Here is a 21,905-nt window from a genome sequence, read left to right on the forward strand (position 1 = left end):
GTGTACATCCTTATTTCTGGAAAACGGTCTCACCCCTCCCGGCGCCACACTAATGGAATAGCCCGACAGTGCGGGTCTGTTTTGTGCAGACGATAGAAGGCCGTGTTCTGTGTGACCACCTCAACCACCGAAAACCAGCTCCGGTTACCTGATAGAAATATCAGAATCAGCTTTTGTGCATCCCCGGAAAAATGAAATGTCCAAACTCAAACCACAAACGGACACTAAAAAATTGTGCAACGCCACAGACGATAATTTATTAATGATGGTTTACGCAGCTCCACAGGCGATAAAATGGTGTTTTGTGCAGCCCACTGACAATTAAATCAGTGTCCAAAAACAGACGGCCAATGATTATAGGCGTAACAGCAATTCTCCAGCACAGAAATGTCCTGGTCTGTTGGCCTCGCACATTGGTTTGAGGATAACAAGCAAACGTAAGTTTGACCGCCATGGGAAGATGTCGGAGTGAATGTTACCTTTCGCCCAGACATGATTCATGCCCATGTATACGTGTTGGGACGGTGGGTCCTGTTACCCCAGGCCTCATATAGACAAGGTCACATCTATGATGGTGCGAGCCATAACACACAGATGGGTGTAGGGTGTAGCCACAAGGTGCATGTAGCTGTGTGCCATCTGAATATTGGGAGAAGTTCCTAGGCAATATTTCTGTCATTTCTACATGTAGAAATGTATTTAAGGCGCTACGTACAACAGTCACCAACCCGAGTGAACTCAGGGAAGGATTATGTGTTTATTTATGATTATGGCCCAGCATATGCGTAGGTGTGGATGGCGAACGCGGACATGTCCTTTTGGGTGAACAACTTGTCACATCACTTACACTCCAGTCGTTTCAAACCAACTTTAGATCAAAACCTAATCGATCGCATTTTGGTCAATTATCTTGTTTTGGTTTTACGTACTGGGGAAACATACGTACCAAATGACTGGCACAGATTGGCCTATACTACAGAGCCGTTATTTACTAGTACTCAATCGGACTACCGTTTTTTGTGTCCTCGTCCCAGCAAATTGTGGAAAGTTTTTTTTCCAACTTTTATCGTAAATCCGAAATGTTTTTATTCGCGGAAGTCCAACCCGCATCCTCACTTCTCCAAAGACGGTATGACTCTCCTGGCTATCATCATTCTGAATGTCAACAGTACCAATGAGAGATAAGTGATTTCTCCAACTCTGTAAGCTACTGGGTGTTCTTTACGGGGTGTTCTTGCGCTAGCTAGTTACGGCTGGAACATGCGCACCGAATATGTAGCGGTGCTGTGGAAGACAGCTGCTATAGAAATCAGTTTTCCGGGTCAGTTGCCTGACAGGGCAGGACCTCGCCTATAATAGCGTGGCACACATTTCGTGCGGGATCCCCGCACCCCGAGCTGATTCATCCGAACATGATATATATCCGTCTGAGAGACCCCCGAACTTCTGTCCCGATCTATCCTACAGCGCCTTTGTTCACACAACAGACGATATTGTAGACCTCGTTCTGGGGGATGTTTGTAAGCCATGGTTGAAGGTCAAAAGTTAAACACGGTAGCAGTCACTTCTGTCGCATAGAGCTCTAATGCCGGGACATTTCCTCCTGATCTTTAGCATATAGACATTGTCAAGGTTCAAGAAATTACTGTCTTAACTTGAGTAGAATACCTGTCATCGCCTCCGTTAATGGGATAAAGTATTCAATCCCTTGATAGCTATTAAATGTGACAATAATCTTGAGCAAGTAACTCCTAGGCGACGGCGTCATCGGGTATTTGTTCAAGTTTGTGGTGTATTTGCCACTCCAAGTTCTAAAGCACAAAGTACGCCTCTCTCATGGTAAATACCCTTTACTTCAGGCGGCAAAAGCTCGATCCCCCAGCTGCCAAATGCTCCCGAAAATCCGGGAAGTTGTCTTGCTCGGGGCGGTGAGATTTTGGTTTCTGGTTCTTTGGAAACCTACATGTAGATATCCCTGTACGTAAGCTTGTGATTTTATTGTAAGTAAAGATTTGTCTGCGACGTATTTAGATTTCCACACCTTTCATCGCTGTGGAGAGATGTCCAATATCCCTCACCCCCCACAGACGCACACAGAAACACTATACCAAGGCCTCTTACGTGTAGTGAGGTAAAGAGGTGTCATTGACTTCTATATTCACGTAATAGTACAGAGGTTGCAGCTTACACAACACTCACAATTCAATGTGGTGCGCCTCTTGTAACCAACTTGGTCATTGACAAAGGAGTAGGGGAAAAGTCACGGAAAACGCAGGAGTGAGGTGGTTTGTTTATATTGTTGCTAATTTCTATCTCGCCGCTGAAACTCCTGATAGACCCAGTAATTTGAATCTGAGGATGCGCAAATGAAAGTATGACAACAACCGGATTGTCCAATAGACACACCAATGCGCCTTAAGTGTTGCGGCCAGACAGCTTTACTTACAGATGAAAGATTACTTTTAAGTCATAGAGGCTTCTTAGATGGTGAAGGGAGGAGTTATTTATTAAGTTATTATTAATATTTGTTACTACTCGGGACATTACTCAACACGAAAGATTCTTTTTTAGATTGCCAGTAAACGGCAAGTATATAGCTAGATTAGATATCCAGCCAAGTCTATTATGGAGCGTCAAAGGAACAAATAGTATAATTCAAAACCCATATGATTTATGGGCGCTGATACGACCTGATTTTTTTCAGTGGCATGAAATGAGTTTAAGAAGGCGGCAAGTGCACATGGGCGTACACGTGGGTACCTTATCATGACAAACTCAGACCTATATGTTAAATCGCATTTTTCTTCAAATGGTTCAGCAGAATACTGATATTGGTAAGCATTTTGACTCCGGACCGCAAATATTAATAGATAGATGCAATAAGTTGCAGAAAACCACATTTTATTGGAGTGGTTTGGCATCCATTTCAGGGTTAAAGTCCAGGCGTGGAGACTTTTTGCCAAGTCGCTGTAATAGATCGAAGATCTTTCTTATGGCGCTGCTTGTCTCACGCGTGCTGTTTATGCGTGGACGTATGTGACCGCGGTATTGCGTCAGTTGCGTGGATACAGGACGTCTATATTTCCGTGCGAAGCTTATTGCATCCACATCATCTGGTAAGAGCGTCAGTAACACTGTATTAATTCTGGAAATACTTCGGAGACAGACGGGCATCTTTTACACCATGGCTGTGCTCGCGATTGTACGGTTCTGAGGTGCGTATTTCTTGTGAGTTGTTGCTGTATTTTAGCGCTCTATGATGTACGCTCGCAGAGAGACGTACGCTGTTACCTAACCTATACCACGTAGTAACATGAACAGACTTCATGCTGTGTACCTGTCAGTCCCTACAAGTTCAACAAGTAATAGTTTTATATCCCCATCTCAAGTAGCAGAGCGTTGTATTGAGTTGGCTGAAGCCTTCGAAAACTGCATCTCAAAAATGTAGGAAACGTACTTTGAAGTTGCCACGTTTCGTTAATATTCAGTTAAGCGATAACATTTTCTCGCCATATACAGATTATGTTTTTCTAGCTCAATGCAGTTTGCAGGCTGTACATACTGCTCAAATGAAGGTTTGCAATATTGGGTGAAACTGATGGGGTTTCTAAATCAACTTTGTAGTATCAAGCTGACAATTCCACGTGCACGTATAGACGACTATGGGGTCAAGTGTTACATTTTGTCAGACAGATTTCAGACAAGGCAATGATGAATAGAGTAAGAGACTACTAGCATTACGGTAACAATGGACTGGTAGCTCCTCCCCATCACCATTGCTCCACCGAAAATGATTGCAGTCCTTGTTTTGGTTCATTCAACAACAAAAGTATCGCCCTTGTTTCTGCTGTTCATGCCGTGGACATCATTAGGCTGTTGTAAGAGACTCCACCAGCCCACATAGCGTTCGTCATACGTGAATCAATTTGGAAGCTTGTCTTGAAGACACGTGTCCGTCTGACACGTGTCGGCAGGGTCCATGATCTCTGCGTCCGAAAAATTAGGTCTGCGTTGATAGCTCGGATCCCTGTTCTTTTCCGCACAGCAGGCAGGTTGCCATTAATTATGGCGGTCTGGGAATGTTAGTCTCGAGATCCAGGCTTAGGGCTGTTGGTCGAGAATCGATCTGTAGGGCGACTTTGTAGTAGGTCTGTTTTGTGAGACAAATACCTCCACTGTAATGTGTACATGACATGGGATGAGGATATCCTTATCACTGATGAGGAATGTCAGCTCATGATAGGCTGGCAGACGGGCACTGACCCATGCACGGCTTTTCACATGCTCACGCCTACCGTCTCGTCTGGTGCTTTCTCCGTCTGAAGCCGCAGGCCCAGGCTATCCATATCGCACGATACATACTATTGGGATTGGGTTACCCTTTGAACACGTTTTCCTTTCTCGCCACTATATTAGGATTCTGTAATGATATAATTCTTCATCAGTATCCTCGGTACAAGACTTTTCGGCTATTATTAAGTAGTGCCCCTGTTTCCTAACCTGACAAATTAGCTGAGTGATTTAGGACGGCTTCAGGGGAGGAAACCTGATCTCCAGGCTGTGCGGGGCAGGCTGCCGTGCTGACAGGGGAGGCGGTGGCGGGGCAGGCCAACTGGCCCGCGCAAGGACTTCACAACTTTCACGGTCGTTGATGAGGAATCATACCGGTGTCACAACTGAGACGTCCCGGCTCCTCAATCCAGCTTGAAAACATCATCTCTGAAGCCAACCTAACCAATAATGTAATGGTCTGTAACTCCCAGTGGCGGTGCAATGGCATGTCAAGCTTCCCTTTTTAATAGTTCTACGGTTTCACTTTATCTGACATTGCCCCGAAATCCCCCAGTCCGGCTCTTACTTAGGCGGCGTGACACTGCCTCAACTGTAGGCCCGGGGCTCCCCAATTACCGAGCTTGTGCTGCACAACGAGGAATTAATAGTAGAAATGATAGACTTGGAGTGGGTTTTACTGCGTCTGTAACAAGACTTGGTTGTAATTCTAGGGTCCGGGCCGTGCTGCTGTGCCATGCGTCAGGAGCGCCGGGGTTACAGTAATAAATTATTGATCACTCGCCCGCCTCATGACCTTTGGCGGATCACATAATATATCCGTTGGACAATAGTTGGTCTTCTGGCACACCACGAGTTTCCGCGCCCTCACCTCGACTTGGCCCGAGCAAAAGTAAATAGAGAAGGGCTCGCGTCTACTGACTGTTTAGGCCCGGATTGGGTTGCGACCGCACAGACACAAATAGTTCACGGCTGCGGGGCCAAGCTGCGCGGGTCAGGGAGAGACAGACTTGCAAGCGACCTGGAAGTACTGTTTCCTGTGAGCGTCAACATGCAGCGGGCAAGGCCGTGCTGCTGACCTCTGCAGCCTGCTATCTTCACACGCCAGGTAGGGAAGAGCTGCTAGCTGTGATAGCTGACAATGCATGGGGGCATCGTAAGGTCTGCAGCCTGCAGCTATAGGAGCATGATGTAGAGCTTACACAGTATGCATATGTGGGTAAACGCTAAACTATGTAGCCACAGACACAGTGAGTCGGAGGCTTTGCACGGGCGCTCTTTTGTATACAGCTGGCTGCCGTTTGCCGAGGTCGGCAGTGTGCAGCTATGTTGCCATTGTCAGAAGGCCACATCTGTGCAGACAGTCCCAAAAGGCCACGCACAAAGGCTGGGGAGAAGTAGTGAAAGGGTTTTGCTTGGAGCTGTTTGGCACAGTGTGTTGGTGAGTCTGGCAACTCGGTCATGCTATGCAGATGAGCCGCGAGTTGCTATGACTCAGAGGCGGGGCACAGTCGTCTGTGTCTGCCCATCTTCTGCAGTGTGGACGTTTATAGCGGCATGCGTTTTCAGACGATACGAGTCGTGCTCGTCGTCGGGAGCCGGGCAATGCTCGGCAGGATTGTGGACGGAGAACGCTGGCGACCTATGATAGATTACATGGCTCTGTGGCTGTAAATGTTGTCTGTCGCGCTCTAGTTAACCGACGGACTGCCCAGGCAGACTCACAACTTTTAAGGGCCAAGCAGGGAACAATTAGGGAGACTGATTGAAAACTGGCACATCCCACGTACTGGGCCATGCAGAAGCTGCAAAATCCGACCTTTCACATTAAGGATATTAATGAACAGCTGATTTGAATTTGAGGAGATCCGTCAACAAATTACAACATGTATTCCATCTTCACTGGACAAGTGGACGGACGGCGACTCAAAGAGGACACCTGTCCTTCGTTGTGCTGAGGACCTGTATACTTGATGCCAGTGTTCAAACACGACCTATTTTCATCTTTTACTTTTCATTTCTTGAGGTCTTTGATCCGTAGCATCAATACTGATGTCTACCTGTGTTTTGAAGACACTTCTCATTAAACGTGTTGCCCAAAATATCTTATTGGCATCGATGCAAGGCTGCCTTCCACATTGCAACCAATGTTTATTATTTTTGCCGTTGCTGTTTGCCTCGATTGTTATTGCTTATTTAAAGCTAAGCAAGCATAAAAACGATAACGTTATATGCGTCTTCCTCCACTTGTGGTCGCGTGTACCCGTAGTACAGTTCATGTATCCCACATTTCCTTTGTCTTTGCTACAAAGTGATGAATCCGTCTTCTTATTGTACAATATATATTCTGAAGTTTACATGCATACCGCACGGTCCCGTCAGTCAAGCACTTAATATTATACACCCCCTCGCCCATGTGAAATGAACCAGCCCTTAGCGAGAATGTTTGCGGCAAATATCGCATTGTTAAGACTACCCCCAAAGATCGGATACCATTCTTGCGCGCATTCACTCTTTAATTTTACCACCTTATGTAACATTACAAGGGTGCTTGAAGGTCGCAGACAGATTTTTGTAGTTCAGATTAATTTTTTTCCTGAAGGGTAAAAGCCAGAGGCGTTTTCACCTGATGACTAACGGAAGCTGATCCCGTCGTGCTCTCCTGTGGAAGCAGACAAATCTGCAGGACTACTGTAGCAATTAATTACAGGCCTCACCTTATCACATTCTAGACAATACGAGAAAAGGGTGTAATTCTACACGGCAGTATGGGATTGGTTTTTGTTTTGTGGTGGCGCATTTTTTTCATGATAGAAAGGCAGAAAAATCTCCAGCACTAAACAAGGGCGTATGGAGTGTCACTAAAAATTGTTGCATACTCCGCATACATGTTTGTCACCTCCAGGGGTGTAGTTGTCTATACAACATTATAATCGTTTGGTATGTCTTCTCTGACTCTGTTTCTCTAAACACAGTCAGTCAGGCTTCAGGCGTTTTACGAATTCCATTGGACTAAGGTCACAACAAATGTGTTATTTAAGTTATTTGTTTCTTTTGAAGTAAAAAAAAAACGTATCGCATTCAACTGCAGGGCTCTTACAGAGGTACAAACACTTGTAGATTCTGTTTCACACAGTGAACTGATTTAATGCCCAATCCCCTCAAACCATTTAAAATTGCAATGGAGTGTTTATGTAGATCGGGGAGGTCATGTTGCATCAATGTCCCTTCTTGCATTTGCTGTTTCATGTAATTTATTTTGGTAGTTACTTTATTCTTTTCCGTTTTAATTTTTTTTTCAGTTATAATAATAGTGACGCATGTACACCAGGAAATGGCCAGGGCTTTTGGCACCGTCCGTTCGGCATCACCCAGCACTTCCCCTATCTTTTACTGTCATCTCTTTACCGTAGTCCGTGATATAGAATTATAGAGTGTCACGGTTGTGTGCTGTAGATGCCCTGATAGCGCAGGCTCTCAGGCTATCGAACAGCACCTAGTGCAGTGGATGTACGATTTGCCGGCGACTCAGGCCAATAAAGTCCGCAATATAACCCTAATCCCCAGTTCCTGTTCTTAGGCGCTTTCTCCATTTGGGCATTTCATTTTTGCTGTAACGCACATCTATAACATGGCGACAGTAGACATGGGTTAACTGCCGGAGACATATTGTATACAGCAGTTGTCTGGCCGGAATAACTGCGCTTTTTATCAATCTGGCCCGCCTGGCTGACCCTTCGCACTTCCCGCTTCAGTGCGATCAGGCTCACTTCGGATATGCTTTGTTACCCACTCAATAATATTTGATTATACTCCTATTATGAAGATATCACAGACAATATAGCGACATTAGAGCTGTAGGGGCGCGCAGTTATTGGGTCGGTAAGCCGATACCGTGTCTATCTCTCTCGGGAGCCCAGCCAACGCGCCATTTAGGACGGCTGTGGGACGACCGAGTATGAAAAACGTTGCTAGTTGTGAAGATAACCGCTGGCCTTGATGCTGACACGCTATAGTAGATGTGCTCTTTGGATGAACCGCGGTATCTCAGCCATTTCCAGGGCTGGTGTTAGGAGGGGGGCGCTCGTAAAACTGCCAACTGACCCCACTGCGCAGTAGATTGCTACCGTACGCGGCGCTGCACCTGGCGGGCTGTCCCGGCCTACTTTCCTACCAGGAAACATTCCTTCCTGACTGGGTCATAGCTCACATAGCGACCATGTTGCAGGCCCGTGCATTTCCCATGTGAGTTCAGTGTCCTGTGTTATGTGAGGGTTTCTTTACGACAGGGCGTGCCGCCGGCCTCGCGACTGCCTTGTTACCGGTCGTTCTGGGGGCTGTCGACAAGGGCAGGTGCTCGGGCGACCGCGCCGTACCAACCAGGAAATGGTATTTTCCTCGTGTCGCTCCCGCAAGCCTACGGTTACATTTCCGACAGGTTTGCCGGGTCTGGACGCGGAAGCCGCGAGTCTGAAGGAAACCTTAGAACGTAAAAATGTGCCCCGTCGCTGCTGGAGCATCCTAGGAATGCTGACACCATACAAGGTCGGCCGCACGCCAGGGATTGAGTGATACCAGGAAAACGTTCAAGGGTGTTCCTCCTGATTATTTCCGCTTCCGCTTGCGGACAGTAACACACCACGGTCATGTACTGTTATTCGCCAACCCGCTGTATGCATTGCCTCGCCATTGCGCATAATACAGAATTCATTCACGAACCACACAAAAGGCTTCGCATTTAGTAAAAACGTCGCTTCAAAGTCTACGAATCGGTCTTTCGTATCCTGCAACGTTTTCATTGTGCTTCTATGTTTGCAGTTTAAAGATGCGTTGTATCTTTGTCATCTTTATGCCTGACGGCTTTTTGGCAAACTTACCAGTTCTGAGAACACTTAACGGTACAGTCGTTTCCCTGAAGATGTAAGTCATGAAACAGTATAGTATATAATGCCGGTAGACACTTGCAGAGGTTGCCGCACTACGTACAGTAGTAACTGCATGTCTACTTATGGACATCTTGAGTCATCACAGAAGATTGGGACAACATTTGTGTACGGATAGCACAGTGCTGTACGGGGGTGTGGAAGTATGGGAGCCGAGAATCTTTGCATATTACTCACCAGCCCGCGTACATATTCATACACAGGGCGAGGAAACTTATCACTGGCCACATTTTAATCATCGGGCTTGTGTGGGGGCTGACGATCCGCCTTAGTTGCCATGGTAACGGACCTAATCGCTGATTACAGGGTGCTGCGGGTATTTTTGACTCCCACGGGCCGTCTTGAACACAGGAACACGCCAGAATAAATGGTGAAATTAAAAAAGAACATATCCACCGGCCTGTTTTTCTTTAAAGAACAATATCTAGCTAAAGCTATAAAACAACTGGCATCGAGATATCATCTTACATCCTTGTAGCTCTATTCTTCCTCGGGTCTTCGTAAACATTGCGAACGGTAAAATACCTCCTTTTTTCTTGGCCTTTCTCTTCTTAGTTGATGTCAGATTTTGAAGACGCCAAACCCCATTTCAGAATGACATCTGTGTGTGACACATGATTATTGTATTTCCCCACACGGGATGTGCTGTTTACATGTACACGAGACTACAGGTGGTTATGATCACGATAGGAACGGCTTTACCTCACAAAGAAGAACGCTTTCATCAAGTGTAACAAACAGCTGCTTTTATTTCATATGCGTCAGATATGTCACCCCTTAAAGTACAAATGTCTGTCTTATTGTGATTGTTGTTTAAAGTAAGAATGTAGACTTTATCAAATCATTCTTCTTACCAAAGAAAAAAGGCTGCACACGCATACCTCTTAGTCTTTACCTGGTGTATGATTAAACATAGATTCTGTAGTTCCATCAAGGATTACTGAATGTGGTATGATTACTTTATTTCATCTTGGCGACCATCCACATTTCTACGATTCCGTTGGAAATTGAATCGCTCGATGGGTTCCGTAGGCCCTGTTTACGAGACACTTCATTAAGAGAGACTGGAGAGGGAATGTCTTAGGAGTCTTCAAAGTGATAAAACCGACAAGAAGACCTTCGGTTCCGACGAATAGAGCGTCCGACGAATGTATGCGTACTCCTAAGAAATCATGTAATCATCCATACTTTCCCACCACCATTTTCTCTTTCGTCCATTTCAGTAAACATTCCGGTAGATGTTTATAAGGGTCTGCATGGGGGGAGGGGGTCCTGGTAACGCTAGCGGTGAATGAAGTTGTTCTTGTAATAACGTTTGAGAAATACTTCATTTGGGTTGTTCTTTTCTCTGTTCTTTTGGGTGTCTGACCAAACCGTTGATGTTGTGTTTGTTGTGTTGGCTGCAGGTTTCGCGGACCCGCTGAGCGTGATGCAGCAGTGCACGTGCGCCGACAAGCTGAAGTCGGGGATCCCGCTGTGGAGGCCAGGTGAGGCCGCCCCTCGCTTACCAGGTGTGTGCTCGTGCGCATGCGTCATGCAGCAAGAACGACGGCTATGTTGAAAATGCGAAGGACATTGAGTGAACAAACGCTACTTTCATTCCAGTTACTTCTGTGTTTTTCTCTTCGATGTTCAATTACAAAATGAGAATTTTTTCAATTTGTCTGAGTATTTTCAAAATGGCCGTTTGTTCTTCGGACGCCAAATGTGCATGTTACATTATTCTATGGTAGATTTGAATGTCTTCTTGTAGTAAATGAAGAAACTACCAATGCTACACATAAACTCAGAAAGGAACATTCTTCTGCTGATACTGTTGTATTGAAGTTACATTTGTATGTAAAGTTGATAGTTTCGACAAAGCTACCCAGAAATATGTTTAAGTAACATATGTTGTATCTCCACGTGCACGTAGCAAAGTAATTACTTTATATTTAATTGTATGGATTGTGGCGCCGATTAAATGATGACTTGTTTAGACGATGTTGGTCGACCCTGTTACAGGGACGGCTGGTGCCCTGCCGTCTGCCTGCGCGGGCCTTGTAGGTTTAGAGCGCGAACAGAACAAGTTTCCGGCAACGTTAGCACGTGCTGTATGACAACCTTCTCACACGCGCATTTTGATGTGGAAAGCGAAACGAGAAGTTTTCCTTGCGGAACCCGCGGTGTTTTTCTGAATCTTTTGATGAATTCATTTAGCTGTAGCATCGCTATACCCGCATTACCTACAGAAAAAAAACGACATTTTAGCGACTAATTGAGACGCAAATACCCCCAATGGAACCACTGCCATTAGTTTTACTTCGACAAACACTGTGCGTCAGCCCATCTCTTTCATCTCAGTCTTGTTACGACCAGACAACCACCCACCTTGCAAAAGTGAGTTGTTGTTTCAGAGCTGAGACTTTCTGATGGGTGTTTTGCTGTCGGGGGATGAGTTGAAATCGAATTTCTGGCCATTAAAAATTTGGAAATTTCCTGGACTTCTGACCCCGGGGCAGCGACCAGACTCCACGAGATACGACTTAATGTGATTCGACCAGACCGGGGGAGATCAAATGATGTAGAAGGGTCAAAATAAAAAGTTGAGAGCTTTCAGCATAATCGTGTTTCCATCGACCCCCTCTAGTCTTAGCATATGTCGCTCAATGGGAGAGGTTGTGACCCCGTGGGGGTGGGGCACCCTGAGGAGGACCTTGCTTTGGGAGAAGGAAAGGCCACGACCTGGCTTCCCTAATTCAACAGGTCACCAGAGAGTTTCTTGCCGATTAAGCACATGTATCGCCACAATTTTCAGGGTATAACCGAATTAGTCCTCCTTTCCCGCCATCGCACACGAACTTTGAGTGACCCCATGGCGGGAACGCGTCGCTACCACTTCCAACCTTTAATCCGCGCGGCGGGACACAGACGCGCAAACCACGCGCAAGTAAAGTTAACATCGATCTTTCTTTCGTACATGAAAAACAGAAAAGACAGCAACGTTCTTAAACACGGAAAACCGAGGACTCGTCTAGCCAGGATTACGAGAGTTGATATTTTGACCTTGACCGTAGACCTCGGTCATGACCTCGGCACTGATGTCGTGCATCAGTTAAGATTGTTTTACTACACAGATATATGAAGGCGACACATTGTCTAACCTAGATACAAACATCAGTCATGTAATTGCTCTGAGTGAGAGGACAAGTTCACCCCTCACTGATGGTTCCGTCCATTACTCTAGGGGTGATGGGATATATGAAGACGCGTATCCCATGATTCTCTGCAGTTGCAACTTGAAGGCAATTCCAACAATGTAGACTACTGTTCGTGCGTGCGTCGCTGGCTCAATGCTGACGGTTTAACAAAATCATGACCATGAAACATGAGCTCCCGTTTACTCTGATCAAGGAGGTTAAAAATCAAATTTAAAGCTCCTTGTTCTGATAGACTCGGGTGAGAAACAAAAACGTGTCACGAGTTATCCCAGTCTCCCCTTTGTCAGAGGATGGAAATGCAGGCGCTGCGTATGCGGACAGGGAAGAACGGATACGGTACACGGCTATTACCGGGTAATTGCGCAGATTTCGGACAAATCGGCAATCCAGAAAATAGCGCGAGGCAGGAGACGCAGTGATTATCGGTACTGATGGCAAGTCGGCCGGAAGGATTGGAGAATAATCACAGATTGTGTTCAGGCAACAACTCCCAATACCCGAGTGCCTGGTCGGTTTGGGTCACTTTGTTATCCTATTGCCTTTTATGACTCTATCGCCAGTATTTAAAACTTTCGAGGATTATAAAGTTTTTCATTCTTATATTTCATTTCCTGACAGTAACGGAATGGCGATTTGGCTAATAGCAGGTCATAAACTAACACCACCACTTAAGACCGCAGACATGCCCATTCTACTTCACTGCGTTCTTGCCTCCAGTATCGCTCGGTAGAAAACTCTCCTTTTTGGCATAGACTGATAGCAGACAAATTTAGCTTGAAACTTCCTACCTTCGGCAGGATTTCTCTTTATTCCCCCTCCATCTTCAAAGGGTAATCTTTCTTCTATCATGAGCGGCGATATTCCGCCGAACATCTCTTATCAAGTTTGCTTGAAACCGGAAATATGCACCTGAGTGCCCCTCTGCGGATTGTTTTCCGCCTCTGCCTCCTCGCCCAGCCGTATCCACCCCATCAATATGGCCATTTCTATATAACGTTCTTATCTCTTCACTCCAAAGGAGGGAAGAGGATTCTTTTAAAAAGGCCCTTTGGCCAGTTGTCCGATACCTTCCACGCCGAAAAGCGAGGGTGAAAGCTTGCGCGGCGCGCTATCTTAAATTTTGCATTAGCCAGTCCGAAATAAGCCGCGATCGATCGTGCGATTCCATCGCTTCCTCCAACCGTGATCAAAAGGTCGTGCGGGCGGGGAGGCGAGTCTGGCTGGTCCGCCGGCTCTGTACCGCGGGAGTTTAATGCGATTTGTACACGGCGGCTCTGCGGGTCGGAAGTCAGCGATGTTCCGAGCTTATGACTTCCCTGGCGGCGGCACGGAGCGTTCCTTTGGAACTCCCCCCGCTGGGTTAGAGCAATTAAATATTGACGAGACACGAGATGTGCCCCGAGACAGGATTGTCACTGGGAGCGTTTATCTCGGCTTGCTGTGTGCGCGCGGTGGCTTGTTGAGTGAAGATAGCCGATGGTTGGATCAGAGGCAGATTCCGCTGGCTGGCCCTGTCTCCTCAGGTACACCCGTCCCTCCCCTCACACGTCAATCAGCCCAGCATCCCGGCAAACTTCCAGTAATGGCATGGGTACTTTGGTAGATCCTGCGCACCATTTCTTAGAGTAGAGATAAAGCGCTTGTGGATGATCGGCGGTAAAGTTCCCATCTGACCATTACCTAAAGCCTCTATATGTTACAGGTTCCAACTCACTCAACTTCCCGCCGGGTTTGCAGGAGTTGGAATGAGCTGTCAGTAACAGATGTCGAAACAAATCAGGCCCCGCAGACAGACAGTGTGCAGCTAACTGCCCTGCCGACATCTTTGCCGGCCGACAAACTCATGTCCTCTTTACAACCATTTCCCCCCTCCCGTCCCAATCCATCATACCAGGCACTTTTCCCAGAAAAAGCGGCTCCTGTGCTTGCTTGGTTATGTCAGTGGTCGATTTTTAGAGCACTCGACGTTTTTCCTCAAAGAGAAAGAACAGGTGGCAGCGCCGCAGGTGTCATTTCCTCGCGTTTAACGGCGCTCCGTCCTCGTCAGCACATCCACAATCCCCAAGAGGGCAAGAAAACGCAACGAACAGGAGGGGAAAAGTTCTATCCGCCGCTCCGTTAATTGTGAACAAGTCCCTGGCCGCCACTTCCAGGCGTGTGATTGTCTTGATAACGACAATTTCAATGACAGTTACGCCGCTTGAAATCATCGGTGTCACGCACCGGGACTAGATGATGTATATCCTGCCGTCGGCACAAATTTGCAGTGAAACTTCCGAGCAGTTGCTACCTGTGGGTGTGCTTAGAACTAATGGGACCTCTGATTGAGCAAAGCGGTGTTCACAGAAATGCCTGCTGATACCGCCAACTCGGCATTACACAAAACTGGAACACAAATCTGTTCTCACATTACCTGGAAAGTTACCAAACTTAAAGTGAAAATCTGCCTCGGCATTCCACAGTTGATGCAATCTTGTTGTTTCAATTACTTTAGGCTGCTCGAGTTGACTGTGTCATGCGGTGACACAGTTAGCAACAGGGTTGTCCTAGGTCGCCAAGGCCAGCTCAGACACACAGATAGTCGACGTCAGTGTCATGTTCATTGACGTCTTGTGAAACTGTTAGTTATGCTAACTTATGGCAGAGATTATTCAAGTTTCAAATGTTTGGTAGAAAAGGAAGATAAGCGGAGAAGCGCACGTAATTTTATGTTACCTTCGGCTTGACCGTTAATTCAATTGTCGTGCAACAATATATTTCGAATTCTACTGAGCTTGTAGGAATGCACCCTTACCCGTACAGAATGCAGTATGACAATAGCTCTCGCGTTAGACACCCCTGTACAGTAGAAAACCTTCTTAAAAGAAATCGAGATCAATTTCGCCGCTTGGGAAGATTTTGTCGGATCGGAAATTGGGACCAGAGAGATCGCCTTTGTGGGCAGGCGGTGCTATACATCACCCAGACTGAACTGTCCATGGCGTTTCACATGAGGAGACCCTATCGACTCTCCAATGATGTTTTGACTAGGACGGTCCGTTAGATAGCTGCCGACTTCAATACTCTGAAGTGGATTATTTATGAGCAGAATGCGTTGTCTCTATCTTCTTGATGGCACTTGAAACGGAGTGCGTCCGAAGATATCACCGGGCCGGAAGCGAAGAGCGTCAAGGGAAGCGGCTCAGATGAGCCGAGGGGGCAGTTCCCTCGCTCTGAAAATAGAACAGACTGAAGAAAGTCATGAATATTTGCACGTTGCTGTAATTCCCTCCTTCTTCCCCCGACCCGTGGTTTGCGGAAGACGTGCCCGTAGTGGTGACGTGCCGGTGTGTGTGCTGCGTCCGGAGCGGCAGCAGGGCGTAATTCCAGCCTCATCCCGGCACCTCTTCATCCTCGGCTCCCGAGGAGCAGCAGCTCTTGACGGCAGCGGGACTCAGACGATCGATGTGCTCCATTAGTGTGTGGACAAAAAGTGCATGTGTTGTCTAATGTAGTCGATTGGACCGGTCAATCGCACTTAAAGACTAGTGGCGGGAAGTTGGACGACTCGTCCCTTCGCTGACCGGGAAGGTCGGCGAGATAGCTCCGGAAATAATCTATCCTGTTGGCGGGGACAATGTACACCCTTATCTGTTGTGTACAAACACCCAAAGGTTGAAAACCCGTTTGAAAGGCCAATAGATCTCTGTACTACTATCTTTAAACTTTAGACAGGTAATAATGTAACTTCATGGATATTTCAGAGAAGCTGGTGCAGGTTCATACATTCGACCATGTATGGATTGAACCATGTCTTCTAATCTTCGAAAAGTGTCATCTACGGTCGAGTTTTAAATTTACCTTAGATGTTTTTGTATGTTTTCTTTACATTCTTATAGCTCTCTATCTGATCTAGTAAGATGACAATTACATACAATGTCAATGACCCGAAAGATATAGGTCCGTTTCCGAACGTTCGCCCACACATCCTACGGTCCAAGCACCCCGTGCTATTTCCTATGCCATGTTGTCTAAGCAACATTGTTATTAGAAGTTTCTGTAGTGTACACAATGCCTTCTGTGCATCTTACTGTTTTGTATACAATAGGCGTTATGTTGTTGAGGATCCGTAAACACATTTATGGCTGTGGAGGTGGCATACGTCCGGGACAAGGACAAAACTTCCGTATCTGCCGTGTTTTAGAATTGTTTCACACGTTGTTACACAACACCGGGTCCATGCAGATATCAAGGCCATGCTATGTCTCGTGTGTAGCACGCTGCTAAATCCGAAAATTCCTTTTGCCTAGGAATAATTGTCTGTGGGACTAGCCTCTACTGCTCCGTTAGTTTATCTAAGCAGTAAAAGGCAAAGGTTGAGCCGTGAAGAACGTGTCGTGTGTCCAATTAAAACTTGCCCGACATCTCAGTCGGCGTCAGGCGTGATTAGAGTTCATGTCGTCTCTTCAACTTGATCCCATTTGAGCGATTGTGGCGGATCGGCGAGGTCTTACACCGCGGCTAACACACTCAAGGAATCGCATTTACGGCTTAGGCCGGGGGTGAGCTGGCCGGCTCCCTTTGCAGCCGTAGCCAAAGCTTCTGGTCATCGGTCATCACCGAGAGGCCCTGCGAGGATGAAGACATCCCCTACATGGCATCGCTTGACAACTTAATTGAATGTTTCGCCGCAACCCTACCCTCAACTGTCTTGAAACAAGCTCACGTAACTGATATCGTGCATATAGTTAGTGAGCGCGCCAGTCCGGCGACATTACACCGAGTGGAGAGTTTTGGTACATGCGTATCAATGAGGTCCCTCACTAGACCTCGATGGGAAGGTGAGCTAAAATGTCGAGATCTGTCCTAGCCCAACATGTTCCATCATTCACCAGTCTTTAGTTATAATGGATAGGGTAAGCTAAAAAAATATCTCTCAGAGAGAAAATGGAGAACCCTATGTCGTCACTCTTCAACAGTCTTTCCCGTTTTATTTCCTTCTTGGAAGTCCACTGACTTGATCCCCGCGGCTAATTATAGTTTATCGAGATAGCTCCTGGAGACTCGGGCAGGCCTGGGGGAATGACCCCGTGTACTGTTGACACGACAGGACATGAAGGCGGGAACTTTCGGTCCTTAGATCTTCTATCCTTTGAGGAAATCACGAGACAGAAAGTACAGTGTATCAAAGTGCTGTGAATAGAAATTAGATTACCCATTGCCAAGGGCACCAGTTGGAACAAAACAGAAACTGTATGAAAGTTAATGCGGAGATAGTGTTGAAATGTTTCAACTTCTAAAGAGTTTTTTTTTCTTTTCTTTCTTGTCAGGATCCGCCCTATACCTTTGTGTAGGACTTAACAATGGAGAAAACTAGAAAAGCCCTTTATACGTTTTGAAATGAAGACAATGGTATGGAAAAGATAATCAATTTAAAGACTTGGCGAAGACAAATCACGTCAGTCCAGACGACTTGTTCAGTGATCCGTGGAACTTGATCTATCAAATGTAATTACACCTAGCTTGGTGCGTAGTTCTGTCGACATGGCTTCCCTCAGAGGGTACCTACCGACGAAGTTTACATCTGCTACTTCCTTTAGCCTTGCTTGTTGTGAAGTTGCCGCAGCTCCTGAGAGGGGGTGCGCCAAGGCGCCGAGTTAACCCACGATCCTCCGGAGAGAAAAGGTTCCCGTTCTCTTTCCAGGGAACATCAAAGCCCGAGGGTCAAACTCATGATAAAGTGTGGAAAGTTGGTGGCTGACAGAAATGGAAGAAACAGTGTCCCGTGGGTGTTAGGTAAAGTTGCACTTGGAGAAGAGACCTTCTCCCCTATGGTTAACTAAACGCCCCCAGTTCTTAATTGCTCACGGGACGACGAACGTTACCAGCTGTGGGCTATGATCCTCCTCTCAGCATGGCAGTCCTTGGAGGGCCGTGTGTGAGGGCCGACTCGTGCCGAGACCATTAACTCTTCGACCCGGAAGATTTCAAGGCTGTTTGGTAGTCAGCAGGGAAGATGTCGGCAGGTCGAGCCGGGGGACGGCCACCCGGGCTGCGGTCACGACCAACCGGCGGGGGCGGCTCACACCTGCGCGTACACATCCCCGGGGACGCTTCCGATGAGGCAGCCTCCTCACGACCCGTGGCCTTGCCAGGTAGAAACAAGTCCCTGGATGGGACGAAATCAAACAAAGTCAAGTCCCGAGGTAGGGTTAATTGAGTACCGTCGGTTCGGTTAAATCCCCGGGAAAGCTCGCTCCTTCCAGGTATACCGGCGAGACAAAACACCTACATTCCTCCGTCTGGTCCAACGGGATTCGTGCTGTTCCCACATTACTGGCAGTGCATCCTAATCGCGCAGGCTCACAGAGTCATCTAGATGTTTATGATGGTTACATAACGAGGGAGCGAGAACCTCGCGAAGACTCCCGACTATACTAAAACACTGACGTTAATCGGTGTCAAGGCAAACAGCAAATTAACTACTGCAACTGACACTTACAAATGGCAAAGAACAGTGAGGTGGTCTTAATGGGGACGGAAACAATAACTCGACTTGTGAATAACTCACCCAAATGTCTGAGCGGCCTATAGGCGACGGGACACTTACGTAAAGCTGTAATGTACAGCTTGAAAGCACAGATTGGTTTGAGGTTTTTTTTCAAGGTTCATTGCTGATTCTGATTTTGTGGAGAGTCAAACTCCTTGGCGAATCTTCCCTGTCCCTGTTGTTTGTTGGGAGGTCTGGATCCACGGAGTAATCCTAACCAGACAGACATACAGGTGCAGGTGCGCAACTGGTTGTGTGCCCACTGTGTAACCCCGGGGGAGGGACGGGGTAATGTCAGAACGGGCCGAACTATTGAGGAAAGGTTGACATAACCCGTCCATGGCTGATGGACTAACGCCAGGACCTTTGAATCGTGGGGACAAGCTGATGACCTGTTAGCGGATGGGTTGGGGGAGGTAGCGGTAGCGGATGTAGTGAGTAACAGGAGGATAACTCCCTCGGAGACACCCCTGTAATCAAACAACTGGCGAGAATGTCTTCAGCGTTCCGTCCGACTTAGAGTTCAATGTCAGCGGTGGCCTTGTACTTATCGATGTTAGGCCGGCACAGATTCGCTTACTCCTGCAATAATCCCGGGTCAGGCAGGACACGGGGCGGAAGATTCCTTTTTAATTACCCTGTGTATGTACTGTAAGTGCGGAGCGCTGCTACCCTGTTTTGGACCGCTCGTGTTGATAAAACCAGCGGCTTGGCATCAGGCAGAAGGAACTCGATACATGTAGGACATCCGTTTCCAATAGACGCGATCCCTGCAGTTTGTTCGGCCGTGTCGCAGGGCTTCTCGCACGGTTTTTAGCGCCTCTTCCATCATTCGTGTTCAGCTTCACTTTCCCACGAACATAACCAGATAACTATCAAGAAACACTTATTGTATCATGGACCGTTAGTCTTATCGAGACCTTCCCCGGATGGAGATCTCCCGAGAGATGTTTGTGCTCATGTAAATCACTGATGTCAGCTCCTCGCTCTGTCCCCACAACCATGTCTGCACAAGGTGACAGCTAAACTTTCTCTTCTCGTGTTTTCAAGTACAGTTTCTGTTCACGAGGAGAATTATAGAAGACGTAAAATAGATTGAAGCAATATTCTTGAGCCTTCTGACCTCTTTGGCAAGGAAGTGATTATCTAATTATACCATCGATAAGTATTAATTCTAGACCAGGGCAACTTTCCAATTTTCTTGTTATGTCGTGTTTAGACAGCGCTGCGGATGAAGTTCAAGGATCCCCTTTCTAAGTATTTGTCCGTAGAAGTTAACCAACTATAGGTTCCCGTTTTAGCCGCTACCAAAGATATATTCGGTGTTGCCATGAACACAGGGTCAGACGGACGCTGTTCTGGAACACTTTTCCTTTCCGGCGGTTTCCGTGGTGCCCTTTAATTTGCTCGGTGTAGTCAGTCGTGATTGAAGAGGAGTTGGTCGGCCCGGACCCTTAATTCGATCGGCATGCTCCGCATGTCGGGCACAACTTCAATAATGTAAGATCTAATACCTATATTTAAAGTAACAATCTCCTCTTACCCGCCGCAACGTGCAAGCAATTAGTGGCGGGCACGGGGCAAGTCCCGGTGCAGCCTTGCGCGTGGCCTGTGGCCGTTTGATGTGTGCACCGACCGGTCAAGGTTACGCTACGGCCCGGAGGCCAGGAGAAATACGCCTCCCGGTCAAAACCGGTCAAACCTCTCCTTCCCACCGCCACATCCCATCACAAACTACTTGTTTCTATTTTCTGCCTTGTCAGATCAAATGTTAACAAGGTACGTATCAACCGCGGCAGAGTGGTCGGGCTGCCTCCGTGCCTCGCCTGGCCGCGCTCCAAAATGAGCTGGACGTGTCCGCGGGAAGCCAGCCGTGCGCCTGCTGGGAACTGAAATAGACTTCTTCCCATCACGTCTGGGTTGTCATGCGCCAATTGTAACTTACACGGCCGTGTGACATATCAGCAAAGACAGACTAGTGTGCGTGGGTGGCGCTAAAATAAGTTGATAGTTGGAAAGAGGCAAATGGTTACATGCTGTATTGAACTGGCAGACTTGCTGGAGTGAAGGATACATACAACTCGAAAATGCTTATTTTAATTGTCCATGTTGCTGCACGGAAGTTCGCTGCTTCGCCTAGTGGAAGCTCTGTATTTTCACTCACTGAATTTTATGGACAAATCATGCAATGCGACAGTCATGTAACGTGAGCGTGGTCTGTTCTATGGCAGTCGGTATCCGATGAATTGTATGAACATTTGGCTGACATTTTCTTGGACTAAGTCACATATCTCCCACCTGAAGCTGTCATCCGCCTTTCCCCGTCTGTACCTGTTCACTGACACAATCTGCAGTGACACAGACATTATCGTTAGGGGGCGTGGTTCCCCAGCCTCTACTGGTGTAAGTGATGCTCTAAGAAGGAAACGCATGCGCGATCAACAAACTCCAGTATCTGCGCATTTTGTAAGAAGCGTTAGTCCGACTCAGCCGTGTTTAAAAGTGACACATTCCAGCCCAGATCTTGAAGGCGAACCCGTGGCACCGGTCATGACTCCTACTCGATGATTAATGGCAGAGTCTAGTAAGAGTTCAGCGGCGTAGCCCTCCTGTTGTGAAGGCAACTTAAGAAGTTAAATGAGTTCTTGTTTCAGGAAGCTGCTGTTGCCCACCCATAAGACCACACACACAACATACGCCAGTGACTTGTTTCACTGGAAAACTAGAAATCTGATATAAGATTCGTGCATCGTTTGCAGAGCGAATACCTTACTATAGTCGAGAACTAATGGCAGGCCAAAGTTCGCTTAACTGGACTGAAGCAGACTACACCTGACTTGCATTATTCCGGGCCACACACTCCCACTTCGGCGAGCGGCATTTTACCACTCGGGCGCGCTTGGTCACAGCATGGGTCACATGGCATGTGTGTGTGTGGGGGGG

At 47.1% G+C, this 21,905-nt stretch overlaps 1 protein-coding gene across 10 annotated transcripts in view; it reads left to right on the top strand.

Annotated features, from left to right (window-relative positions):
* LOC109479213 (ETS domain-containing transcription factor ERF-like) overlaps nucleotides 1-21,905 on the top strand; it is a 57,969-nt gene that overhangs the window by 22,727 nt on the left and 13,337 nt on the right. For 8 of the 10 annotated variants that reach the window (XM_019781110.1, XM_019781109.1, XM_019781112.1 and 5 more), the window contains one exon: nucleotides 10,640-10,744. In XM_019781110.1, coding sequence (XP_019636669.1) covers nucleotides 10,663-10,744 — 82 coding nt within the window. In that variant the 5' untranslated portion in view covers nucleotides 10,640-10,662. Of the gene's footprint in view, nucleotides 1-3,838; nucleotides 3,879-4,960; nucleotides 5,399-10,639; nucleotides 10,745-21,905 lie in introns of those variants that run through there. The other 2 variants (XM_019781107.1, XM_019781116.1) reach the window with 2 other exon arrangements.

The sequence above is a fragment of the Branchiostoma belcheri genome, unplaced genomic scaffold, assembly GCF_001625305.1.
Source record: "Branchiostoma belcheri isolate BF01 breed outbred unplaced genomic scaffold, Haploidv18h27 scaffold47, whole genome shotgun sequence".
Taxonomy (NCBI): domain Eukaryota; kingdom Metazoa; phylum Chordata; class Leptocardii; order Amphioxiformes; family Branchiostomatidae; genus Branchiostoma; species Branchiostoma belcheri.